Genomic DNA, 27561 nt, shown 5'->3' on the forward strand with positions numbered 1-27561 from the left:
AGTGACTAGCATACGCGTCCTCAAATAATATAATTCCCATTAAACCTCACAAAGTAAATAATCCTTCTACTTCATCTGAAGAATAATAAAGACACCTAAGTTCATAGTCATCGACTTACAACTGTTATCAATTTTTTAAATAAGCAAATACAACATTTTTTTCGATGAACACCGAACGTAACAACAACAACAACAACAACAACATTTCAAGTGGGGATCAAAGACCCAACTTTGTTGACGTTGCTTCTGGTCGCAGACCTTCACCAAAGTTGTTCTACATTGATCAACAACTGCGTGGGAGCGAAAATCCTTTGGACTTCGAACTCACGTTGGAAGAAGAGATTGAGAAAGATCTCATGGAAGATGTTGACATGGGTGATGCAGATAATGCAACTAGCCCTGTCGAAGAAAATGCTAAGCCTCAAAAAGAGGTTTTAGACGTTACTGTCAACATACAGAGTAACATATCAGTACTCAACAAAAAAATCATGCAACTGAATGAAAAATTGTGTGATGCTATAAATGATGCTGATATAAAAAGCACCAGCATGAAGCTGCAAATATTAACGCAGCAACGCAATGACTTGTTGAAACAATATAACATGTTGCAATCCGGGGGAGGCGCTAAGCCTACTGCCCATGCTGATCATCAGCAAGGTATATCAACCAATCTGATGAAAAAGTCAATTCCTGTGGGCGTTATACCGCACTTCAGAATTACCAGCATTGACGCCACCCTTGTCCATAATAACAAGAATGGTGACCCAAAGAAAAATGACAATGGAACATCATATCCATCATTAGAAGCATTCTTCAATACTTTTGAAAGTGTCTTCACTCATTTTATGACAGATGAGTCTATTGAACATAATTGGTTTAGTGCATTACGTATGTCATTCACAGCATGTCCTGATTTAGTTTTTAGTTGGTACAAGAAAAATATAGAAAAAAAGAAGGAGGAGCTCACTTGGACGCAAGTGAAGCGACTCATCACTGAAAGGTTTGATATACAGACAACCAACTTTCAAAAGGGATTACGGTTACTTCGTATATCACCAACATTTGATGAAGATTTCGTGGACTATGTTGACCGATTCACAAATCTTTTTGACGAGCTTACGGAAGTTAATGATAATAAGTTGGTTGTGATGTTATTCTTTAACAGTTTACCAAAGCAGTTTAGGAAAGTCATATATGACAAAATCAACATGATCACTGGCAACAAATCTGATGAAACAGATCCTTTTCCCGCAACCTGGAGAGAAACCGCAGTACTCTTCAACCAACATAAGGTGATGCTCAGCAATGAACTGAAAAAGGTTTATGTGTCTTTTGGTAACAAAGACAGCTACGCACAAGGTTTAAAAAGGGATAAGAAAGCGAAACCAACATCAGATAATGATGTGGCTAGCAGTGACAATAAGAAATATAATTCTTTGAGTCGTCATGATGCCATCAAACATCATGATAGAAAACGTAAGCATGCAGCTGATGATCATAATCCTCGGATGCAAAAGACTTTCAGGCATAGTCCTAATGGCAGTAATGCATCTCGCTGGGCGCCTCATAACAGGTTGTCTACGACCAATATTTGCCACTATTGCAACAAAGAGCCGTTCAGTTTGGCACACAGAAATAATTGTGCAGCATACATCAAGCTGCAGAACAGCAATTTCAAGACTCATACAAATGACAATCGTGGTAATAATCATAGGAATTATACTCCTTCATATGATAAACAAAATAGCGAATTTAAACGCGTCAACATGGTTGTTAAACAAGATAAAAATTACAATCTACAGGAACACGACGTTGACATGATTGACATGGACCATCATCCTGTCAAATCATTCCATGAAGACGACATTGATGAATTCAAGGATGAATTGAATCGACTCAAAAACCAAAAATCTGATGATTAAGGTCAAAGACTGATGGCTCTTCTGGATACTGGTTCGGATATATCAATCCTAAATAAAAGTCTTCTGAAGTCAAATAAAACATTTCAAAATCTTAAATTGAATGAGATTGAGGGCGATATTGTCTTTGCACAAAAGCACAATACTATTAAAAGATTAGGCCAAACCAATAAGCTTAATATTTCGTACAATGGCCATGTCTGTCAGCATGCCTTTGACGTATTTGAATTACATGATGATAGCATGGATGCCATAATTGGCAAAGATCTTATGCCACACATTGGCGTAACCTTAACAGGTGTGGCTGTTAATTGGGATGACAACAAGATTATCCATGATGATTCTATAGATGATCGTGAATACCAACCCAACATCTCTTATGCAGGCACTGAATTGCAACATAAAACTTTACTATCTGCATTGCAAAAGTATATTGATGAAAACCAGAAAATTGACAAGAATTCATTTTGTAATTTACCTGAAAGTGTGGTACATTTGTCTACACCTGAAGGTAAAGTAGCCTATAGGAAACAGTATCCTATTGCAGATACACTCATGTCCGTAGTGGATGACAATATAGAAAAATGGTTATCAGAAGGCACTATTGTGCAGTCTAACACACCAACAGGCTTTAACAACCCTTTAACTATCAGCAAGAAAAAAGATGCTCAAGGCAACCTCACCGCTCATCGTGTATGCCTTGATCCTCGAGAACTCAATAAAATTCTCATAGAGGAAGATAAATATCCACTTCCACTCATCAACGATATCTTTCATGATATGCAAGGTGCAACTGTATTCACTACACTTGATTTAAAAAGTGCCTTCAATCGTTTCAAGATCTATGAACCTGATCAACACAAAACTACATTCACACACAGAAATGTTCATTATCACCATGTTGGTGCACCATTTGGCATCAAAACACTCACTAGCAAATTCTCCCGTGTAATGGATATCATATTCAAGGATATGAAACTTTTTACTCACCACTTTGTAGATGATGTCTGTATCTTTAGTCGTTCTGTTGAAGAGCACTTTAGTCACGTTAAGCAGGCCATTCAAGCTCTCACCCGGAGTAATCTTATACTCAATCCTGAAAAATGTCATATAGGCATGAAATCCGTATATCTTCTTGGTTTCTGTATTTCAGAACAAGGTCGATCTCTTGATCCCAGAAAGCTAAGCAATTTACATGAATACCCCAAGCCTACTACGGGCAAACAAATGCAACGATTCCTTGGTTTAATTAACTATTTCAGGGAACATTTACCTTTGGCTGCACACTTAACTGCACCATTGGATGGTTTACGCCATTTGGAAAGCTCTAAGCACATCACTTGGACTCCAAAACTAGATGCTCACTTCGATGCCATTAAAGCCATTCTGATGTCCAACATTGTACTTAAACCTGTTGACACAACCAAAACCATGCATGTAGTTACTGATGCTTCTAATTTTGGTATTGGTGCTGCGCTGTATCAAGAAGATGTTACTACTGATGCCAATGGCATCACGACTAAACGTATAGTCTACAATGGCTTCATGGCTCGTTCGCTCTCCACTTCAGAACGTAACTATCCGGTCACCAAGCGTGAATTGCTAGCGATCGTTTTTGCGTTGAAGAAGTTTCACAAATTTCTATGGGGCCGACGTTTCACTGTTCACACTGATCATCGCAGTTTGACATACTTATTCACACAGGATAACATCAATCCTATGATGATTAATTGGATGGGAACGATTCTCGATTATGATTTTGATGTCGTTTACGTTCCTGGCATACTGAACATTCTCAGCGACAAGCTCTCTCGAATTTTTCAGACTACCTTGGAACTGGAGGGGGGTGATGAGACATTTACAACTCACAATCTCGACAAAAAGCAAAGAGTAAGCAAGAACAAAGCAGTCAGAAAAGATGGAAAAGTAAAAGTCTTCTATGTTCAGAACCCGTCAAAATTCTCAGACAAAAATTATGTTACACCCGATGAAAAAGACAGACAGGATATTTTAGATGATGCTCACAAATTCGGGCATTTTGGTGCTGATCACATTGTCAAGCACATTCATAACCAAGATATGCATTGGCCTAACTTATTAGCAGATGCAGTAAAGTATGTTAGCCAATGTCCTACATGCCAAAAGTACAATGTACACAAAAAGGGATATAACCCTCAGAAGCCAGTGTATAGTTATATGCCTGGTGATTCATATGCCATGGATCTGGCTGGCCCATTTAAATCCAATCAAGGGCAATATACCTACCTACTCATTGTAGTAGACATTTGTACACGATTTGTTATACTGGAACCACTAGTTGATAAAACTGCCAAAGTGGTTGCTCAAGCTCTCATCAAGATCTTCTCATTATTAGGATACCCACGTCATTTCACTATTTCTGACAATGGCACTGAATTCAAGAATGAATTAATCAACAGCATGTTCAAGCTTATGGCAATTGACAAGCGTTACATCACCGCTTATCATCCAGCTAGTAATTTAAGTGAAAGGTTTGTGCAAAGCACAAAAAAGGTATTAGCGAAAATAATGGAAGGAAACGGTGAAGATTGGCACTATTATGTCCCTTCAGTGCAACTGATGCTTAATAACAAAGTGTCCAAGAGATTGAACTCTACCCCATTCTCACTTATGTTTGCACGTAAGATGAATGACTTTATCCGCTATGATAATAATGGTGAAACTACAGAAAAGTCATATATGACTCATGAAGAATTGATGGAAAGAATTGACTACATGTCTAGCATTATATTTCCAGCCATTGCTCAACGAACTAAACTGTATACTGACAAGCAGAAGAGCATTGCTGATGGTAAGCATAAAATAATAGACTACCCTGAAGGAGGACATGTTATGGTTAGGGTAAGAGACAGGTACAATAATTTGTCACCTGCATATCAAGGACCATACACTGTAGTCAGGAAAACACGAGGTGGATCATATGTGTTAAAAGATGAAGAAGGCATATTAATGTCTCGAAACTATTCACCTGAAGAACTAAAGTTAATATCACAAGAGGAAATCATACCTGCAGAAGAATTATATGTAATTGAAGCAATTATAGATCACCGTGGAGAACCAGGCAATAGGGAATATCTTGTGCGCTGGAAAAATTACACCAAGGATGATGACTCTTGGATTCCACCTGAAAACTTCACTGATCCTGAAGTAATCAACGAATACTGGAGACGATTGGGAATTAAACTCTCCCATGAAGATATGAATCAGGAAAAAGAACGATATACACCTCCAAAAAATTACAAGAAATCACAGATGCTTAAGAGAATTATGGATGCAGATGATCTTGAAAAAGACATGCACACAGTAAATATGCGTACAGATTCCACATCAGGAAATGGAAAACGCAGGAGATGTAATAATAAGCACACCTCAACATCAGAGAGTCGTGTTATGCGTCGTAGCAAACGCAGTAAACTATAAAGTGATTAGATCATTGGGACATTCAAGTTGTACCTTTTTTCCCACTGGGTTTTTAACGGCATTCATCCCCATCAAGATGAACTTGAATGGATCTGGTTTGACTTTAAACTATAGTATGCACACTACTCAATTGATAACATACCATACATGTATGTCAAATCACTTCATTCACTGTCCTCAAATCAACGAATACAGGTTGATCATGGCAAGCTCACAGAAATGCGTCAAAATTGAATCAAATATTAGGCTTTGAGAGTGCACGCTCAATTCCTTATTATAACTTCTACAAACATTACGCAACTACAATCAAAATATGTATCCTCACCTCCACTTTTAACAGACGATGTTCCATCTGGAGGGGGGTAATGACGTGTTTGGTGAGATAATAACTACAATACTCGAGTACGTACAACCAGGTAGAGAATACATTCTACCACGGTCTATCTATATTGCATCTAATATAGGTTATGTACAACATAGAACAAGATATAGGCCTAAGTATAATAATCACCCAATAAGCATCTGAACCTGAAATTAGTGACTAGCATACGCGTCCTCAAATAATATAATTCCCATTAAACCTCACAAAGTAAATAATCCTTCTACTTCATCTGAAGAATAATAAAGACACCTAAGTTCATAGTCATCGACTTACAACTGTTATCAATTTTTTAAATAAGCAAATACAACACACCTTAGGCATCAACAACAGCCGACTACTCGATATTCATTACCCCAACCGCAATATTGTCGCAATCCTTGTCCACAATGTCTGTGCCGAAGAGTTCAAAGACCAACTTCGCAAATGTAAAATACACCTCACAGATAATTTTGATCCCACAGCCGGTATCTGAAAGACCCCCAGTATGACTCCCTATCAGGCAGCGAACGCCAGACCAAAGCAACAGAACTTCATCAACAGCGACTCCATCGTGCTCTCACTTACATTCGCACTCCCATTAGATATGCAGTAGCGAGATACTTCTTTCAACAAAATATGATATCCCAAGAAACCTATACGACCACCATGCCTGCCAACAGCTCTACTCAAAATAATATTTTCATCACTGACAACGACGAACAAATGAATGATTACCCCTCGGATTTGGAATTCGAGGAGGACAATCAATAATGACTAGTATCTCTATGTCATTGTTAAATGCAACCGGCCTACCCAAACAAGCAATCACACCTATTCTTAATTTAGCGGAAAAATCTCATATCTTACTTGTAACAGAAACGTGGCTCTTAACCCCAATAGATACCCCACCCATTGGCAACAATATCATACTTATGGCGAACCCGTAGGAAATACTTACCGTGGACAAAACGGAATAGCCCTTTTAGTGAACCCAAACCACTTCTTACCAGTCCACCACATCACAACAAACCAACCATTATTAGCTAAGTACACTTTATCATTCACAATGCACAAACTTCTTATCCACTGTTTATACCTCCCCCCATCACTACCCAACGACATAGTAGAAAGCATTCTTGAGCAAATACCAACCTCCATGCCAGGCACAACCACTACTATCATATGCAGTGGTTTTAATGCGAGAATGGGCTCACTCACAGGTGATTCGACATTTACATACCGTGACAAGCTGCTGCACGATTGGATTCAAATTAATCATCTAGTTAATTAATTGGAACGCCCGACTGCAATATGGACAACCCACCTCAATCACTTACAATGGAAGGAGTATTATTGACTATTTCTTTAGTGATACTGAGCTACTCACACCAACACTAACCATCCTGGACGACATGTCACTTGATTCAAACCATAAATTCATGACGCTTGACTTCAGCACCGCTTCCACAATCCCGACTACCTTGCCCCCTCAGCGTAGACTATGGAATTTGAGCAAATTGAAAAACCCTCAGAAAATTTTGCTATCGTCAAACTTTCAATGAAACACTAACTGCCTGCTCCCCGAATAGCCACACTGACCCGCAACGTAGAACACGGGCCGTAGAAGAGATAGAACATTTGAACCAAGCGATGTGTGAAGCGATATATACCTCACTGGATACAGTCTGTGGCCGTATGACACAACCAAGAACAATCAAGATGGAACATTTTTGGACAGAGGGCGATGCAAAACACGTTTGACAAAAAAGAACACTACTATCGAAAATGGCGTAAAGCTGCTGGAGTTAACGGACTTCATTACTGGATCCTCCACCAAAAGACCCAAGCCAAACTTCGAAGATTAATACATCAACGCAAACGTGAAACCTGGCAACAATTCTGCTCCACCATGGAGAACAAGGAATTTACTAAAGCCATTGCACGGTTTAGCAAAATAAAAAAACGACGGAACTCAAAGCCTTCCATTTCTAACATAGCAGGTCCTCAAGAAGCGGCAAATAAGATGGCTACTCACATGGAAATGATATTTCAGGACGATATCTCCCAGAAGACCGCAGTCCATCCAACAACTCTCCACTCCGAGGGACAGCTCCCTACAGTCTGGAAAATTTCCCTATTGACAAAGATTTGATACAAACGGCCCTCACCTCGTTACCCACAAAGAAAGCTCCAGGTATTGATGACGTTCGCATTGAGATGCTCCGTTCCGTTGCAGATATTATTACGCCCCATCTATGGTATTCATTCCACCTCTGCTGGCAATGGTCCTATACACCGAAGACATGGCGAGTGGCACAAACAATCCCAATCTACAAGAAAGGTCCTCCGGACGACCCAGGCAACTACCGTCCAATCAGCCTGACTTACGTATTTCGGAAGATCTTCGAATTTTGTCTCAAGGAATACCTTATCGGAAACGGCCCCAACATAGTTATAGCCCAAGGAGGCTTTCGTATTGCACGTAGCTCCTTAGACCAAGCACTATGTCTGGCTGAAATATGTCATATATTACGACGACACCATCGCATCAACCCAGTACTAGCTTTTTGGATATTAAATCTGCTTATGACACGATGGATCGACAACATATTTGGAACACAATTCGCCATCACGTACCGACAGCTCTCCTTATGTTACTTAAGAGCCTCTTTGATGAAGTGGAAATAGAGATACTGCTACAAAATGCTAAGTCCTCACGTTTTTGCCCAGTTACTGGTGTGCTACAAGGCTCTATTCTGTCGCCATTACTGTATTCATACTACATCAATGACCTACCTACTCAACTACGAACCCAAGAAAGAGTGGATGGTCTACTGCCATTGGAATTGGCTCGAAATATGAACTGTTTATTATATGCGGACGATGTGGTCTTGATTGCCGAAGAATCCCAAATGCAATCCCTACTTCAAAAATGTGAACAGCATAGTTACTCCCGTGGTTACCGATAGAACCCTGACAAGTGTGTAATACTGGCTTCCTCTGATCAATCAACGATGGAATATCTCCTTTATGGATCCACACTACGAAGCAACAATTCCTTCCCATATCTGGGAGTTCCTTTCAAGCCCGGTGGTTACCTGGATACTCAAGAGCTCATATATATCAACACAACCAAAGCCCTGGCTACTATGAACACCTTATCGCCGATTGGAGTCAACCCTAACGGCTTTAATAAGCTAATACCTCTCAGGTTCTACGCTCATATGGTCCGCCCTCAACTGGAATACGGATTGGCGATAAGCAAACTGAACAGGACAAATCATATGAAACTGGACAACGTAAAGAACAAATGCATTCGCAGGATATTTGGTGGGTCAATTTGATCCTCTGCCAAGATAATGCGTCACTTAGCCAACTTACCCTCAATGCGAGAAAGAGCCTACACTCTCCAGGCTAAATTCCTGTTACCATCACACACACACCCAGATGATGCCCTACTGTCCCTACTGCTGCCATATGTACAACAACCAAATAGCTCTTCTATCTGGAGTCAGCTCTCTCGTACACCCCTCTGGCAAAGAACCAAGGAAAACACCCCGACGATGGATCAGAAATATCTCAAACAGCCCCTGAAAGACTTTTGTACAGAATCCCTACAAGCAATGCAAAGCGCCCCAACAAACTCTAAGCTCATATCAGTCTGCCGCCCAACAGTAAATTTAGATCCCATACTATGGCTCCCTATGACAAGAGAAGAAAGAAGTCGATGTCTTCGTTGGCGACTTGATTGGTTACCTAGTGGTAACACCACCTACTGCATCCGGCACCCCTCAGCATTGTTCACAAAGACCCACTCAATCCAATGCCTGAATATGCACTCGCGTTTGCAGCAACTACAGCAAATAGATGATCCCCTTTCGTATTTTCTAAATCAGCTACCTAACCATTCGCCTAGACAACCTACGATAAAACGTCAATGGGAACACCAATGGCCGATCCTCTGCTACATACTGTATGAGCTAGACTATCTATTCCACGTCAAAGAAACCCCACCCTTGGATGTTGCTCTAGGATCTTTACTGCTCCAATGGATGTCTCCTTCTAATCACTCAACCTTGTGACAAACTCGTTTTTACCCTTGATCCTAAAGGGCTTTTTAGATACTTTTATAAACAGTCGGATCTGCCCCGGACAATTTTATATAACATTGTGCCCACTGGGTTTTAAAGAAAATTATTTTGTCAATAAAAACCTCTCTATAAACGTACTCGTGCGTCATTTAGTACCCGTTTACTAATCAAGTCAGTTCCTGGCCTGTGATTATAGGGGAGGATGCTGTCAGGTGTATCTTTATCAGTGTTGGAGTAATCAGGCATTTTTTTGTAATGTAAAATAAAGAAAAAAGCGTATCGTATCGTATCGGTATCGTACGTGCTTTTTTTTTTAATTTTGGTACGGTACGGTAACCGCCAATTATATCTTTGTATAATCGACAATTACTTTTTTTGTAACCGAACAATATCCTCCAGCACTGAACCGTCTGGCATTAAAATAGACATCGTCGGAAACAAGCAAGATGGCCGAAAACTTAGTAAAAAGACAGTGATGTGTGTAGCATCTTTGTTTGACAATTTTTTTTTCTTCCACAACAGCCAGGCACTATGCTATTTTGCCCAAACTGTGCCAATTTACTGCTGATCGAAAACGATGGTGGACAAGCTTTCTTTTGCCAATCTTGTCCGTATGTCTATAGCATTCAGAGCCGAGTAAGTCAGTTTTATATAGCACGAAAGTTTAAAATAGTCAGCTTATTTTGGCCCTCTTTTTAGCATACAAATCGTAAAGAGTTAAAGAGAAAAGAAGTAGATGATGTGTTGGGTGGTGCTGATGCATGGGCAAACGTGGATACGACCGAAGGTTAATATTGCAAAGACAATCAGTGACCTGATCCACTTGGCTAATCTTATTCTTTCTTAATAGCTACTTGCCCAAAATGCGAACATGATAAAGCTTATTTCATGATGATTCAAATTCGTTCTGCAGATGAACCTTCCTCGATTTTCTACAAGTGCTGCAACGATGATTGTCAACATCAATGGCGTGAAGGATAAAACTTTGTATATACATGTGTATTTTTATTTATGATTTTTTAATTGTATTCTTATAGTCTTTCCATTGTTTGCATTAAAAGGCTAAATATTCCCGCATCGAGCTTGTCAGTTGTGATTTTTGAATTTTGTAGTATTGAGCAGAATTGAAAATCAGTTGAGAGCAAAGAGGGAAGGATTTGACTTGGAAAGTGATATTGTTTTATTATTAAGCTAAAGATGGGGAATATATGATTATAACCAATAGTAGGAGTATACGTTAAATATTTTCAAGATCTATTATGAATTTTGTGTATAGATGTCTAATATGCTTTTGTTGGTGAGATTTCATTGTTGTTCACAGCAGCAGCGGTAGCGCGTGCAGCCTTTTGTTGCTGTTGCTGGTTGTTGATGGCTTCTCTCATCATTCTTAGTTGAATTTCATAATCTTCAGTGTGAAGCTTTGCTTCTGATAAAGCGTCTTCTCGTTCTTGAACAAGTGTTCTTAAACGGGCTATCTCATCGTTCTGCTCAGCTAACTTCTGTCTCAAGACTGCAGCATCGTTACGTGCTTTAAGATTGGCAGCCTCCAATTGAGAGGCTTTTAGTTGTGCTTCGGCCAGTTCTTGGCTTCTGCTTATGGGTTGAGAAGCCAACAATGCATCCCTTAACTGTTGGGTTAAATCAGCGATTTTTGAGGCATTGTCCCTTATTTGCATTTCGGATTTTGTGGCGCGACTGTACACCAGCTGCAATTCTTCCAATGCCCTTTGATGTGCTTGTTGAGCTTCTTCAGCACGTTGATTCGCCTCACGAGCCCTTTCTTCTGTCGCTTGTCTGGCTGTTTGGTCATGCTGAGAGCGCTTTTGTAACTGCTGCAATAATTTATGCTTCGCTTCATTTTCCGATAAGGCAATGGCTAGTCGTTTTTCTAAATCATCACATCTTGCTTCCGTTACTGTATCTAATTCCTGCTGTCGATGTGCTTTCAGTGCCAGATATTTGCTTTTGAAATAGGCTGCTTCCTGTAAAGCAGCTGTACGCATTCGATCTGCTTGGGCCACCTTTTCTGATATAGGCTGAGCTTGCTTTGAAATGCTTGCTTTGACACGTCGCAATTCACTTTTAACAGAAACCAGTTGCTCAAATAATTTAGCTTTGTCGTTGCTAAAATGGTCAATATCCATCAAGAAGGCTTCATCGGCATCGAAACCGTCATCAAAGGGCTCTTTTAGAGACTGCCGCAATTTACGTGCTAATGAGACTTCCATTCTCCACCAATTCTCTTTCTTTTTCATTTCGCTAATGATTGTGTCACGAGTTGCAATTTCACGTAAAAGCGTTTGGCGTTCTTCTGCAACCGCTATATTGGCCGCTTGAATTGCTGCTGTGCTGGTTGCATTATTGCTCCCAGTACTGGTACTAGTGGTTGTCTGTTGTTGAATCTGTACTGACTTGCTTGGTTTAGGAGACGGAGATGTGCTATTGGGTGATGCTAGGCTGTCATGTTGACGATTGGGCGAACGTTCAGAAATTGGTTCAGATGGTTGTTGTAATGGTTGATGATGATACTGAAGCTGGCTGTTACTCGTAGGTATTTGCGATTTTGGGCGCTGTATTTCATCTTGATCATGTTGTTCCGACGTTGCTACTCTATGATGAACGTCGGTAGGCGACATTACTGTGTTTCGTTGAACATTTCCTAAACCTACACCATCACGAGAAGGTCTTGGGGGCGGCGTTAAATTGTTGCTAAAGTTCGGTGAGCTTCGACTGTCTACTGGTTGGTTTGCGTTAAGAGAATCAGGAACGGACAAGTTGCTATTTTGCTTTTCCATAGGAGTGGGTGACGAAATAGGCGGTTGATAATGACGGCGAGCGTCAGAGGCGATCTCTGATTCGGTATATGGCAAAGGGGAGGCTCCACGAGGGCGTCTTAATGCTGCTTCAGGAACAGTCGAGATATGCCGTGGAGGTCGAACGGGTGGTGTCTGTAATACTCAAAATAGGTTAGATTTATTTTACGGTATGCGGATCTTTATGTATTTACCTGTTGGGGAGAGATTTGAGAGTCTGGGAAAAATGACCTATGACGAGGTGAAGCGCTTGAAGGGCTACTGTTATCACTTATCGGTGACGATGGACTGTCATTACTGCTATAATACGTCGAACTATCTCCATCTTTTCGAATATTATTAACACTGTTCATAACAGCAGTAGCAGCAAGAGAATATTGCTGACTTTGCTGCTGTGTAGGTGAGCTAGGTTGAGTGACTGATTGTATAGGCTGTTCCTGACTATTTTGTGGTGGCATCTGCTCATATTGTTTTTGGTGTTGCAGCGGTTTCGTTATAGATGTCTCGTAAGATGTTTGCTGTTGTTGTTGATACATGTTATTTGTTGGGTTAACATTTTGGTTGTTGTTCTGTGTCTGATTGACGGATGGCTGTGATTGAGGAAGTGGGGTATCTGCAGGGTATTTAATCTTTAAGCAATCCAATATGTAAATTAATGAAGCGTCTTCCATTTTCGCATTCTCGTTGTCACCACCTATGACAAACAACCGATTGTTCACTGATGTCATCGTGAGTCCAAAACGAGGTGAAGGAGAAGGACCCATATTTTGAAACTTGAACCAACGTCTACCTTTTTTTTTTTTTTTGTCCAATTTAAAAATTCTCGTCAGTGAATACTTGGGATTTGGGCGTTACTAAACAAAAAAAGTCATCTCACATACTTCTAATTTTGTAAGCACATAAATCATTCAGTTCCACGCCATTTTCGGCCTTTCCTCCAATAATATAAATAACGTCATCCGACATCGCTGCAGCACAGCTTTCTCTAGCTATAGGAATGAAACCATCTGCTTCAATTCTTGTCCAAACTCTTGAATGTAAGTCGAAAGACCAAATATCATTGAACAAATGTCTACCATTTGTACCTCCAAATCTACAAGTGCAAGTAAAATTTGCGGGGTATTTGTTTTTAGTCAATTAAAGGTTGTGTTACAAATTGCTAGTATTGTTCTTGATTGGTTCTTAGTTTCAATGTTTTGTGTATGAACTTTACATGTATAGCTTATTTTCAAAAATAACAGAAATATGTCCTGATCTCGGTTGAGGGCATTCGCTACTGGCGTAGATAACTTGCTCCCATCTCGGCGTATGATTGACTAGAAAGCAAAATTAGTGTATGTTTAGGTACGAGCACTTGGATATAATTGTAAAGAGAGCAATGATCCATACATGTGCTGGTATTGAAAAAAAATAGGTCATTAAAATAATGACCATCTTGTTGCCCTCCCCAAATATACATAATTCCATCTTGAGCTATTGCAGTATGTCCACATCTTTCTATAGGCTGAGGCCCTTCTAATTTGACACGGGACCATTGTCTTGTATCTGTTACCGAGAGATGAGATTAAGAGTAAATTAAAGTGAATCAAAAAAGATAGATCCGGTACTTTACTCAAATTTAAAATATAAAATCCGTTGTCATATCTCTCGTTGGGTATTGTTGGTTTTCCGCCATAGACTATTAATAACAATAATAAAGAAAAAAAGTCAGGATACTGGCCTAGAGTGTAAACATTGAATCATAAAAAGTCATTTATATGCATTACATACGCAGAACATGATTATTCATAGCAACCACAGTAGGCGATATTCTTGAAGTCGGTATGTCACCCGAAACATGTATGCTATTTGCTGAAATACTATCTAGGAGAATCTCGAATAATTAACATTAGGCAACTAAAACATTGAAGAACGATATGATAACTATTCAATTACTGGTATCAATATAGAAAATCTCTTTCTTTGTTGAAGACTTGTGTATTCCACCATAAACGATGATGGTGTCGGGAGAAACAGCAGCAGCAGCATGGCCAGCTCTTGGTAAAACACTGTTATTACCGCTCAATTTCTTCTGTGACCATGGATAAAGAGATTTGTCTGTATTTTTAGATAATTTAGAGAATAAGGACATTCGGCTTTTGTCGAGATGACCCTGATGTCGCAATGTCAATGGAAAAAGGATAGACTGGGAAAGAAGGAAGAGACGTGTACAATTAAGTAGATAAATGAACGGAAAGTAAATTAGTAAAAAAAAAAAGAGGGGAAAATCAATAAAAAGTTGTAGCTAAATTAAACGGATTTTCAACTAACTGATCTTTGAGTTACATTACACGAAACCATCTGTTTTCAGCGTTAAATCAAATACATTTATATTACATAATACAGTGAGCAGTGAGAACGGTTAGAGTTTGTTACTTAAAAGACAATTGAATGTCAGTAACCAAGAAATAAATGTCGTTCTCCAAAATGAACGACACAGCTAGATCATTTACTTCTTCTCTGTTATAGAATGCAATGAGAAGCGTAGTAGATAATTAGAAATACATTAAAAAAGGCTAAAGTAAATACTTTTTGAGAAATCTATATGCTGGAAAAATAATATGAAACATCTGTGAGCACTAAATTATTCACTGCTCAACACATGCACGTTTAATATGGATTTCTCAAGGATAAAATGAATGTACAGTTAAAATCAGTGACCAATTCTTAGAAAAATATTGTCGACCGCTGTCTTGGCTCGTATAGAAGGCTGAGGGCTAGTTGGTCAATGTCGCAACAGATAAGGTGTTTTCGCCTATGAAATAGTAAAAGAGCAGCTAAAAGTTGCAAATTACTTGACATCGATCAAAGGATCAATATTTGTGTTAAGTTGAACAGCTTTAGAGCCTAAACAAAATTCTGTTGCCAATATGTACAAAAAAGTATAAGTATATTCAATTTTTTGAAATTTGACTATAGAATGAGGACAATCAAATATGCTTACCCCTGGATCACAAGATGCATACCTTTCGTGGGCTTATCCAAATTGATATTACGGAACATCTATGAGTATTTAAGTGAACAATGAATTGCATAATAAAATTGCGAATGTTTATGGTGGAGTCGGACATCTACTCTTTATATGTATAATTTGTATAATTTGATGTTCAAAGGAAGTGAAACTTGGTCGAAGAACATTTTAAATATGTAGATACAGTATATGAGGTTTTGTCCCATGGCATGAGGGATGGTGGCGCATGTAGCATTGATGATAACAAAGAGGATATTATAATCATGAGTATCGCAGCGATAAGCATAGATGTTGGCTAATTCAAGTAATAGCTGAAAAAGTTGTTGCTGGTATTGGGTATAATGCTTGCTGCTGAGGGTATAAATGTTATTGGTATCAAGTAATACATCCCTAAGTATAGAGTACAACAATGGGGTTAACTACAATAGTAAGACCGATGATTTGCCTGAGACCAAGAAAACTTACTTTAGTCTGTGTTGCAGTTGGTGTATTCTTGGGGTATAGATGGTTTTGGCGACCACGCGAATTTCATAACGAAAGGTATACTGACGATTGGCTTGCTGCTTTTGAAGACGATCCAAAAAGCGAGACCACAAAAAGGAAAAGGTTATACCAAAGTCAACAAACCCACGTTGAGGTAATGACACAGAGTTAACAAAGTAGTCAAAAGGTACCTTACCACTCCACAATAAGGAAACCTAAAAGAAGTCTTTAAATAAGGAATCACCCTGGAGACTTTCCTTGACGCTTGACGGCCCCGAGAACCTGATTCAGACAGCCAATGTAAAGATACATTGATTCTCTACGACTGTTGATCTCCTTGGATTTTATCCTCGTAGAATGAATTCTTCAGTCAATGACGAATGGCAGCTGGCAACTCATTATCCAAAGCCTTGATAAAGACATTTTCCATGAAGATTTTCAGAATACTCAAAGGTGGATATGACTTGATATCAATGCCATTACGGCAATTGTAGGCGTAGATCCTCGGAAAGAACAGGTACGTCTTGAAGTGGTGTGCGCCAACACTATCTGTGAGCTTGAAATGAGGAATATCGCCAATACTAACAGAAACAGGATCAGAATCTTGTGGTGCACCCAACATAGTAGGAGCGTTCAACGTATAAGCATCTATATTAACCTCGGTAACTTTATCCTTCAAATCCGTTACGAATTGAAGTTCATGGTTCACTCCAGTTACGTGCGAAAGACTAGCGATTTCTATGTAGGATTGTTTGCGAATGCTGTAAGAGCAGTCTTGTTGGGTTCTAGTTTCTCCGTAACCTACACTGTTTCCTATTGCTAACTGTGATTTTCACTGATTGATACATCAGGTCGAGACGTTTCTTTTTTCAATCGGAATAATACTCGTCCAAAGAAGAATGTACAAGTCGATCCGAATCGCTGATCAAGCACGGCAGCAAAGGATCGGAGTATGTACTCCATAATTCGCTCTTTCTTTTGTAGCCATTAGAGGAGAAGATGGGAATTTCTGAATCCTTCGCAGGAGCCTTCGGAAAGGATTTAGTAAAACCATTAAATTCATAAATCTTTCTATATCTTTGTACTTTTACTTACCAATTTATAATACCAAAGAGCTTTTTGGCCATAGTTTAACTGAGAAGTCAGAACAAAAAATTCAAAATATTAGGTTCTCCTGCTATCGTTTTCAGGTTGAGTTATAATGGGCGTGGTAGAGGTCATGAAATGCTTCAATGGAAGAAAAGATATGTCATTTCGTCGTCTCTAAATCGGGCAAATTTTCCAAGTCCTTTGAGAAGATCGTGGACTATGTATGATTTGTCAGAAAATACGTGTCAAAGATGTCAAGTCATGCACATATGATTGACCAGGATGGTTCTTATGTTTTCTAAAATTGGTGCAGAGCAATCTGTACTTGTTGTATAAACGACCAACATTGGTATTCTTATATATCCATGGATGGTTTTTCATATCCTCTTCATTTGGAAAGCTTTTCCTCTTATTGACTAGATGGTTATATATATCAAATAGTGGGGGATCAGTGAGACTTGATGAGACATTGACGAGGGGAGAGATAACAGAATCAGAGCGCAAATGGAATGTGTTGAAAGAAGTAGGGATATAAGAACACCAAGAATTAAAAATTGGAGGAATTCAAAGAGTCTGAGATGGGGCCATCTTATGTTTGAAAGCCCATATTTGCAACAGTGGATTGTGGAAATTCAATTCGTTGTGATGCGTTTGATCAGATACCAACTATAATACATGGAATCAGGTAGAAAAAACATTCTATCTCGCTGTATCTATATGACTCTAATATAGGTTAGGTTTAATAAAGAGGAAGCGGCCTAAATATAAATGGTTACACATGAAGCATCCGTACCTGAAATCAGTGACTAGCATACAATCCCAACAGACTTTAAAAAGTAAAGAATAATTACGACATTATGTTCATCGTCATCGACTTGAATACAGTTATCCATTTATCAGGCAAGCAGATATCTCATTTGTTCTTGTTGAACACTGAACACAACAACGTGAATAACCGCAACAATAATTTAGCGGGCCAGAAAATCTATTAGATTTTGAATCTCACTTCCGAGGATAGACTTCAAACCAATCCTTAGCCACGACGAGGACATAAATTTGATTGCAAATATCAAAAGCAACAAATTATTACTCAACTAAAAATGCAGCAACTGAATGAAATGTTGTATGAAGCGATCAATGCTGCTAATATAAGAAACACCAGGTTGAAGTTGCAGATAGTAACACAGCAGCGAAATAACTTGTTGAATCAATATAATATTTTGCAGTCCAGGACAGGCTCTGAATATACACCTCGTGCTACTCTTCAGCTAGGTATATCAACCGATCTGATGAAAAGGTCAATTCCTGCGAACTTTAAGTGAATATAAAATACACTAGAACCTTCTTTGTTTCTGTTACAATAGATTTGTAAGTAAACATGCTTTATTCTCTGGGTTTAAGCTGCGACCACTTATTCAGGAGGGCTATTAACAATAATGGCTGTGCAGGAAGGGCTTGTATTCAGTACGGCTGACAATGCCTGCTTTGCATTAACAATTCCTGCAATAAAAATGAAAATGACTGCCATAAATTTCAAAATTGCTCTACCAAATTCATACTGTGACTTATAATACTTCGGCAATCTAAGCCTTGCCTCCAAATGTAACGAAACCTTTTTGTGCCTTTCCACAAATGGGAATTTCAACGTTTTTTTCTTTTTATAGTCAAACAAAAAGATATACTTCCCTCATTGATCATGTCAGAAGTAGCCACCTTGGAAAAACCTTTAGAATCACTAACAGTCAACGATGCAGACGGTAAGGGAATTAATTAATTACAAAGAAGATAAGAAATAGAGAGCTATACTTACAATCGTTTTGTATAGAAGTTGCAGAGTTCACAAAGCTTGTAAAAGATCTCAAAGCAAAGGTCATTGACATGAAAAACCAACTAAAGCCCCTAAAACAAAAGTTAGTCAACGGTCATTAAAGTCTATAACCTCTAATGTATGTTTAGTCTTACATTTGTTTCATTTTCTTTTTCATAGGATTGAAGATGATCAAATACACACTTCAAAAGGTGTTTCATTCCTTGAGGTGAAATATCACATTATGCTTCAGTATATCCTTCAGCTTGCTTTTTACGTACATCTAAAGATATCCGGCAAACAAATTGAAAATAATCCAGTTGTTGAATCTCTCGTCGAACTTCGGGTTTTATTAGATAAGATGAAGCCTATAGAAACCAAACTAAAATATCAGATCGATAAACTTGTGAGAGCAGCGGTTTTGGACACCAGCAGAAAGAACGAATCAGGGCAGCCAAACGAGACGACTGATGTAGAAAAGAAAGAAGAAATAACTGTGGCACAAGCTGTGGCAGTAGATCCATTAGCCTTCAGACCAAACCCAATGAATTTACTTGCTAAAGATGAAGACAATGAAGATGTGGATGAAGAGGAGAATGTAGGAACGGGCGTATATAGACCACCCAAATTAGCACCTGTTACTTATATAGAAGATGATAAGAAGAAGGGCGGAAAGAAGGAAAGAGACGAAGCTCGTTATAAGGAAAAAGCATCCAGATCACGTATCATGAAAGATTTGATGACAGAAATGTCTGAGAATCCGGAAGAAATTGATGTTTTCGGTGGTGTCAATGAAGGCACAGGTTTCGGTGATCGGGTAGATAGTATGATTGCAGAAAAGAATCGATATGAAGAAGATAATTTTGTTCGTCTTTCAGTGACACGTCGTGAGAAGAAGAGATTGAACAAGAATAGAAGAATGAAGTTCGAAAGTGAATTTGATAATTTGAATGATTTCTCTAATTTGGCTGGTTTGAAAGATGTCGAAGAACAGGAGAATGAACGTTACCGTAATGTACTTAGCCGCAGTAAGAAAAATAAGAACGAAGTTTTCGAAAGTAGTGGTACTAAACGTACAAGGGATGAAGGCAACGATGATGGATTCCATGGTCTGTTTGATGGCGAAAGTAAGGTGAAGAATAAATTCTCAGCGAAAAGACACAAAAAGAAGGGAGGAAAGGCCAAAAGAAGATCCTAAGTTAGGACTATAAATTATGAAAGATACCTGTATAGAAATTTGAATTGTTTTTGTACTCTAATTTTAATAAACTGAACAGTCTAAAATAGTTTTGAATTGCAATTTTATAAGTGTCGTTGCTCCTTGAAGCCAAATTCTTCAGCAAACATTGCATTTCCTCAGTGTCTAGAAGATCTGCAAAGCAGTATGCAAACAATAAACCATTAAGTCTTACAACGACACTATCACAATCACACCATTACTTTTTTAATTCCACGGCTTGCAGTTTCCCATATTTCCACATTTCACTTTGCTAAATATGAATTCGCGTAATAGAGTAGAATAAAATTAAACAAGAACTTGCCAGTTGTCTGTACTAGCACTGCCTCAATCAGCCCTTGCCAACAACTATGAACGCTGTCTCGACCGACCCACGTTTCAAGTAAAAGTCGAGAAGGAAAAAAAGAGGAAATTGTTGACGGCGCATATTTATCCCTTCATTAGAGGTTTTGGCAACACGGCTATTTCATAAAACACTTCCCGCATCAAAAATGTTCAAAGACTTTGGTTTAGAAGAGAACAAGAAAAGAAATTGTGAGCTTATTAATGAAATTATTTGGACAAACATACTATTCTCGAAAGGAAATGTACAACTGCTCTGAAAACCTTTATTGTCAAACGACTTGTAATAGAGCCCACAAATTACAACAGGCGAAAGATGTTCAAAAGGATGACTAAACGAATACAAATATCAAAGCGGCAATTGCAATACTGAAGAGAAACAGAGATTTGAATCATTGCAGCAGTTCATTTAAAAATTCTGTATCTGAACGCAAATTAAGAGAATCCATAAGGCTTAAATGAGATATTCATTTATGTCGAGCAAGAGTCGGAATCCTTCATTAACCCTTGAAATAGTTAAAGGCATTATCAATAATTATTTTTATGTATTTAAAAATGATCTACTTTACTATTATTTTTCGTTCATTACTCACTAAAGAATTTATTGTTTGGTTCAATGGGGTGGTTTATTCCTCATAGATTTTTAGAAGCCAACAGTGCTTCATATACGGTTGAGCTGCCTTGTTAAACTTCAAGGCTATTAACTGCAGAGCTTTTCTATAAACGAGCCAGTCTTGCCAAAACCCAAAGTAACAACCATAATATATTCAAACAAGGAATATTTATCGTAGCAAGGTCAGGACGAAATAACTAGCTTAAACGCACGAAGTTGTATTTGAGAAGCTTTCAAACTCCTTTACCCATGGATGTAAGCACTGCCAAAATGAAGTGATCATTTTACTGGAATCACCCAAAGACCGTTACGAGCCTTCATTTAATACACTCGAAGAGCATATCCAGGTCGCCATGCCTGGAGCAGTTAGTTATTTCGTTTCACCTTGCTAATCAAAGCTGCTACTAACAAAAAAAGGAAAATTAGTAACGTTTGGAATAGCAAGATAAACACGTAGCGTTAAATAATTGCCTTCATTTGAATCAACAAAAGAGCGCATTCAACATGTTGCTAACAAGAAGAAAAACATAAATTGTAAGGAAAAAAATTTCCCTCCCAGTTACGTATTACACGATGACGGGGGATTTGAAAAAAAATTACCGGTTACGTCATCTTCATGAATCTTGATGAATCTGAAATATGTTTAATAAAGCACTTATCATTACTGAATGCAGTGCTTTACGGTGCCAAATGACGGCTTTCGGATTTTTAATTGGCGGTCTATGTCATATCTTTTTGCGGTTTAAGAGAAAACCAAATGGTTGCAAAGACTTGGTCATGAAACCGTTGGTAGATCTAACGATGTCAACTTTATTCTTTTTCTTTCGTTACTTTTTTCTATCTTATTTTTTGTATCCGTAAATAGTTTTTCCATCCATATACTACTTTGTTCGGTTTAAACTGCAAAAATGACCTATAAGTCGAATGCAAGTAGTTTATAAGAGAAATCAAATGGCGGGAGCGGAGTTTGCAAATGGCAGTTTATGAATGTCAATTGGCGTTGTATGGTTTTTTGTACTGAACTATGTAAGCACTTTGGAAACACATTGACAGAATGCTGTACAATATTACTTAAACTTTCTACTTAACAGCATTACACGCTTCGGCAATTCTTGTATAAAGGTTTTCCGCATTTTGGAAAATCACTCCGTCTAACTATATTCTTAAAAATCGACCAGAATTGCTCAACTGGGTTCAATTCAGGCGAGTAAGAGGACAAAAAATGCTTCTGTACCCTCTTATTCTGACAAGTTCTTCCACTTCATCCTTTGAATGAATAGGAGAATTATCCATAATCAGATAACGCTCTTTAAATTCAGGATGTTTGTCAGGAATATCCATTGGTTGCTGTAGAAATCTCAAATAATGGCCAGCAGTAATGCCTTTTCTCTAATGATCATTGATAAGAGTAGGCTTCCTCTTACTACTACCGACTACCTTGATTCTTTTATCCATTTGGCGAACCTTGACATCGATATTGATCACGCCTGCTGCCGAAATAGCACCTAAGATTGAATGCGATTCTGCTTTTGTAGTGGATGTCTCAACGATTGCAGGCGTCTTCGCGTTTTGAGCGACCATACGCTGGCCTCATGTTGATCTGAAAACCGCTCTCACAAAAGAATACAATTATGCAAGTAATCCATATCTGTCGCTGTCCACTTTGCTACCCACTCAGACCGTTCCTTCAAGCACTTAGCATCATTTCTAACGCCTGGATGGCGAAAGTTTGGTAAGCATCAATGCACATTCATGCAATATGAACTTATTGACTGTGAAAGCTATTAATCTGAAGCCTTCAAATGCCTGCGTCAAACTCTCAACGGCTTAGTTCGGTGTGGCATATGGCTTTGATCAAAAAGTTCCATCAAATGTTCGCGTTGAGCCTCTTGCAGTTGGCTCTTTGGACGATTCATCAAATTTGTTTTTTCTCAAAGGTATTGAAACCTGTATTTGTTCTCATCATTTGTTTAGCCCAATTCTGGGCAGTTCGTTCACGAATATCTGCCTTTTGCTACTTTAGCAGCGGACAGAAGCTAAATTTCTTTATAATAGAGGAAAACAGTTTTTTGGCCATCAGAATAGTCAATATAACGCTTAACTTTTACCATCTGCGTTTGCACTCTTTTCTCAACTTCCTCCATTTTCATGTCGAAGTCGTCATCGTTCGGATCTACTTCAATCGACTTGTTTTGTGCTTGCAAGTACTTACCATAATCAGTCAAATTTTTTAAATCATACTCATCCCCTTTTTCTGTGATAAAATCCATGGTTTCTTCCCATTTTCTATTATAATGGTTCCCTGACCATCCTCATAGAGGACATAAAGCGTTTGGCTGCTCACGCTGTGCAGATCAGTTGAAATGCTTTAAGATTATACAACGCCAATTGATGTTTAGGGTTTGCCCATTTGAAAAATTCAGTTACGCAAATCGGAGTTTTTCTAACCGCAAAAAGAAATGACATAAACCGCAATTTGGGATTTTCTAAATCCGCCATTTGGCACCGTAAGCACTGTAATCTTTTTTTTTTTGCCATTCTTTGGCTCCCAATGAGCTTTATTGAGCGTAGTCGCTGTCTTCTCTGGAGACTGGGCTGGCTCCCCAACGATTACTCAGCCCATTGCCTATTTCACCCCCCCTATGCACTCTCACTGAAGCCAACGCCATTGGATGACTATAAATGCACTGCCGCGTGCAACTTCCGACAACTGTCTGTCACGTTCTGACCTCTAATTCATATAACAATCTGAGAAACAATCCATATTTACTGCCTTTACCAGTTATAGTGTACTGGAACAAGTAAGATTCCAGGCACACTGGGACAAATAAGATTTCATCAGGCACACTTCAACCTTACTGGTAATCTAGATATATCTCAGTGGCGTTGTACAATTTATTAACAGGAACAATATTACTCGGTTGTCACTACTGCTTTCTTAATTCCACTATAAGCTCAGTCCAACCTCGCATTCATATAAAAGACCATTCAATTTCTAAAACAAAATAAAATGATCGAAGAACTATTGTTCGGTCTCGCTGACTCACTCAGTCTCTACATTTAAAAACTTATTAAAATATAACTCCTGATATCTAAGAATATCACACTGTCGTTGACCCCATTTCTCATTTGTTGAACTAACTCCCCACTCGACCCATAAAACAGCGTGCCAAAGCTCCATTCAACTGAAGTATATCTTGGTCGATTGCCCAAATGCTTCTTTTGAAGCCGGTTACCTTCAGCACAAGAAAATGCACCCTACCCCGTCAGAAACATTAGGACAGCCTTTGCTAGACTAGCTTTATACGCCCACTACCATCGTTACTTCGTTTTTACCTAGTCTGTATTGTGATCCACTATCTTTTTCTTTGGTCCTCTTTTCGGGTTTTTGATTCCACAACATATTTTGACCTGCCCTGGACAATTTTCTCACATGTCAGTTTATCTGTGCCCATTCGGTTTAAAATTTAATTATTTTTTTTGGTTTCCCCGCCCCTTTATTCCTTGAAGTTATTTAAATTAGTTTTTTTCTCAGATAACCTACCTACCAACAGTATAAATGAATTCTAACGTTGAGTATTTAAAGCAAAACTATAACAATTTCAATATTATAGATTTTGCAAGAACAACCAAAATTGAAAGTTTGACTTCGTTTAAGAAAGAATTTGCAAAATGTTTAGCAGAAATCACTGATCAAGATATAAAAAAAAATAAAAATATCAAAGACATGATTATCTGGGCTAGACAGAAACGAAACAATCAAAATGAGGCAAGTACTAGACGCTGATTTCTTATTGATGGCTAACAACGCGTTATTTATTTGAAAATTACATACTAATTAATAAATTATTATTTATAAAATAAACTAATATAGATCACAGGCACAACAGAGGTGAAGCAATATTTTTATCGTATAGCGCGTCAAAAATATATCATTGTCAAAAAATATTTGAAGACAATAACAAAAACTCAATCTGTGGAGGAAGAAACAGCTACCTTTGAGAATGAGTCAACTTTGTTCGAAAATGAAATCGATTATGAATATGCAGAAGAAAACGGCGACAATGATTTAGTCAAGATGTTCAAGGCTTTGGATCCGAAGAAAAAATGGAGATTAAGTACCGGCAAATATGTGGACAACGAGCTATTCATATTTGCCTTACAATGTCAAGGAGATCACCCTAGCAAATCCCTCATAATAGACCCAGGTGATTCAAGTTATGCTCAATACGGTGTCTTTACAAAGGAAGAACTCGACGAAATCATGAACTTCGAAGAGAAGAAGCTACCTTTGCCTCCATCACATGTCGTAACACATATGGACAAGTATAATCTCAAAACCGCCCTGGATATCCGTTCAGCTTTGCAGAAAAACCACACTTTTGAAGATAATCCAGATAAAGACATAGATTGGATCAATTACACAGTCTACGGTTTATTACGCGAATACGAAAGTGGAAATATGAAGAGACATCACTCCGAATTGTGGTACCAAACACACATCTGGAGAATGATAGAGACGTGTTTTGATAAGTTCGAAGATTTGGAGGTAGCCATCGGTGAACCAATGAGCAGCACAAACCAAAAAAGAAAGAACCAGATGAGGACAATTAGTGGAATTATGCCGATGGTTAGAAAGAGCATGGGCCACAAGTGCGACTCTATATTTAGGACATACCAAGTAAAACATAGTAAAGGTTTAGAATTTGGTGCAACTGAAGCTAAAGGAAATTATGATAATTCTTCGGATCACTTAAAAGACGCGCTTTACAAATTACCAAGAACCCTTAAAGATATGCTTGACGACCTCATTGTAACCAAACCAGAATTGAGAGGATCTTTGCAAACGGTCGGCTTTATTCACTCTGGCTTAGCTAATACCATGATTCAAGTAGACAGGCCCACGGAATATGTAACTCGTGTTACTAGGCATAAAACTATCGAAATCAGTCATTCTATTGAAAAATTCGGAGCTACTGTTTTACCGTCCATCTTGTCAGCTTGGATATGTGCAGAAACTGTAAATCAAGTTTTTCAACTTTTTACTTCGTCGTCTGAAGAAGAAAAAGATTTTTTCTGGATGACGAACTATCTTGAAAAACAAAAAGTTTCACCTATACCAGTTACATCTCGGTCAACAGAGACGTCCTCAAGAAGAAAGAAGAAGACAAAAATAACCAACTGATCTGCTATCCTGATCGTTATTATGGTAAAAATTTATTATTTCAATACAAATTGTATTACTCTGGGGTCTGTTGACTACAATTTAGAACACAATAAGAGAGTTTTGATTGGCTAGTCAAAATGCTGAATACAATAACGAATTCTTGGTTCTTAAACTTTTCTGGCCATCATCTGCGCTTTTATCAGTTGCAATCCTCTCCTAACATCCCCATCATTACTGATTCTTCCGTCGGTTCCTCGATTCTAAATTATGAACATATTGTCTAATTTTAGGCTAAAATGCTGTGATCAAAGTGAACTTTGGTAATAACAAAAGTGAAATTTAAATGACCCAAGTATGAGAATTCAGTAATTACAAAAGCGAAAACTTAAAAAACGAACATTGGCGTAGTTTTTTCTTTTCTCTTCTTTCTTCCGCAGTTACAATGTGAATGCTTTTATCTATGAAAATAGAAAGGGCAAAGTTTTTGATGAGCAAGGATAACAAGCTTATTTTTATGAAATGGAAGTGGATAATGCATAATACCCGTTGGAACAATTAACATATTATGGCCATTATATGGATTTGATATAATCAGAAAAACCGATGAAGATTTTAGAGGAGGCAGAAGAGGAGATCGCAGCTCATGAATATACTGTGGAGCACACAACATTGAGATCTAATCGCAAGTATACAGATTCTGGTAGGGAAAAGTTTTTTTTCTCCATGTATGATCAAGGTTTAAGCTTGCGCAAGGCAGCTGCGCAGCTCAGTGTTCCACATTCAACAGCTCAAAGTTGGAAGAATAAATATGAAATGGGTGAGTATGTTTTTAAAAGAAAAGGAGGAAGCAGTCGACCCCAGGGCATCCCAGCAATCCTTAACGAAGAGCATCAGAAGTATTTGCTTGATCTGTTTGACCACATTCCTTTTTTGGTCCTAGATCAAATGATGGAAAGTCTCGATTCTCAATTTGTGGACTTAGAAATATCCAACACTTCACTTTACATTTCGTTAAGAATGAGTGCAAATTAAGCGTAAAACGTGCGTATTTCTATTCTGTAGACAAAAATAGCCTTGAGAAGCTAAGAGAGAAACAAAAATGGGTTCAACGTTGACTATAAACAGATAGGGAGTATTTAAGCAATTAGTATAAACATGAATCCCTCTTAG

At 38.3% G+C, this 27561-nt stretch overlaps 8 protein-coding genes across 8 annotated transcripts; 5 read left to right on the top strand and 3 right to left on the bottom strand.

The window, feature by feature from the left end:
* Window positions 1-10361: 10361 nt before the first annotated feature.
* BDF20DRAFT_820851 (uncharacterized protein) lies at window positions 10362-10811 on the top strand (the record flags this gene model as incomplete). The annotated part of the gene is made up of 3 exons (XM_053077571.1): window positions 10362-10466; window positions 10530-10617; window positions 10681-10811. The coding sequence occupies 3 exons, from the start codon at window positions 10362-10364 to the stop codon at window positions 10809-10811; spliced, it is 324 nt and encodes a 107-aa protein (XP_052935979.1).
* BDF20DRAFT_581865 (uncharacterized protein) lies at window positions 10626-14219 on the bottom strand. Its single transcript, XM_053075803.1, has 5 exons — window positions 14033-14219; window positions 13857-13959; window positions 13525-13736; window positions 12838-13433; window positions 10626-12778 (listed from the first exon to the last, which is right to left on the bottom strand). Exons 1-5 carry the CDS (start codon window positions 14100-14102, stop codon window positions 11111-11113), a joined length of 2649 nt encoding a protein of 882 aa, XP_052935980.1. The 5' UTR covers window positions 14103-14219; the 3' UTR covers window positions 10626-11110.
* A 1116-nt stretch (window positions 14220-15335) lies between these two features.
* On the bottom strand, window positions 15336-17099 carry BDF20DRAFT_914003 (uncharacterized protein; the record flags this gene model as incomplete). Its single annotated transcript, XM_053084134.1, has 8 exons — window positions 15336-15399; window positions 15478-15541; window positions 15649-15685; window positions 15806-16043; window positions 16119-16216; window positions 16333-16418; window positions 16515-16874; window positions 16961-17099. The coding sequence occupies 8 exons, from the start codon at window positions 17097-17099 to the stop codon at window positions 15336-15338; spliced, it is 1086 nt and encodes a 361-aa protein (XP_052935981.1).
* Window positions 17100-18863: 1764 nt separating this feature from the next.
* On the top strand, window positions 18864-20318 carry BDF20DRAFT_876378 (Sas10/Utp3/C1D family-domain-containing protein). Its single transcript, XM_053081367.1, has 3 exons — window positions 18864-18982; window positions 19051-19135; window positions 19213-20318. Exons 1-3 carry the CDS (start codon window positions 18922-18924, stop codon window positions 20228-20230), a joined length of 1164 nt encoding a protein of 387 aa, XP_052935982.1. The 5' UTR covers window positions 18864-18921; the 3' UTR covers window positions 20231-20318.
* Window positions 20319-23139: 2821 nt separating this feature from the next.
* On the bottom strand, window positions 23140-23494 carry BDF20DRAFT_914006 (uncharacterized protein; the record flags this gene model as incomplete). Its single annotated transcript, XM_053084135.1, has 2 exons — window positions 23140-23238; window positions 23333-23494. 2 exons carry the CDS (start codon window positions 23492-23494, stop codon window positions 23140-23142), a joined length of 261 nt encoding a protein of 86 aa, XP_052935983.1.
* Window positions 23495-23760: 266 nt separating this feature from the next.
* Window positions 23761-23952, top strand: BDF20DRAFT_821193 (uncharacterized protein; the record flags this gene model as incomplete). The annotated part of the gene is made up of 1 exon (XM_053077599.1): window positions 23761-23952. A coding segment is annotated over one exon (192 nt), but the record flags the coding sequence as incomplete, so codon positions are not given.
* A 1036-nt stretch (window positions 23953-24988) lies between these two features.
* BDF20DRAFT_914007 (uncharacterized protein) lies at window positions 24989-26409 on the top strand (the record flags this gene model as incomplete). Its single annotated transcript, XM_053084136.1, has 2 exons — window positions 24989-24997; window positions 25099-26409. 2 exons carry the CDS (start codon window positions 24989-24991, stop codon window positions 26407-26409), a joined length of 1320 nt encoding a protein of 439 aa, XP_052935985.1.
* A 645-nt stretch (window positions 26410-27054) lies between these two features.
* On the top strand, window positions 27055-27204 carry BDF20DRAFT_810268 (uncharacterized protein; the record flags this gene model as incomplete). Its single annotated transcript, XM_053076596.1, has 1 exon — window positions 27055-27204. A coding segment is annotated over one exon (150 nt), but the record flags the coding sequence as incomplete, so codon positions are not given.
* Window positions 27205-27561: the final 357 nt, after the last annotated feature.

Source organism: Mycotypha africana (genome assembly GCF_025528875.1).
Source record: "Mycotypha africana strain NRRL 2978 chromosome Unknown BDF20scaffold_6, whole genome shotgun sequence".
Classification (NCBI taxonomy): Eukaryota; Fungi; Mucoromycota; class Mucoromycetes; order Mucorales; family Mycotyphaceae; genus Mycotypha; species Mycotypha africana.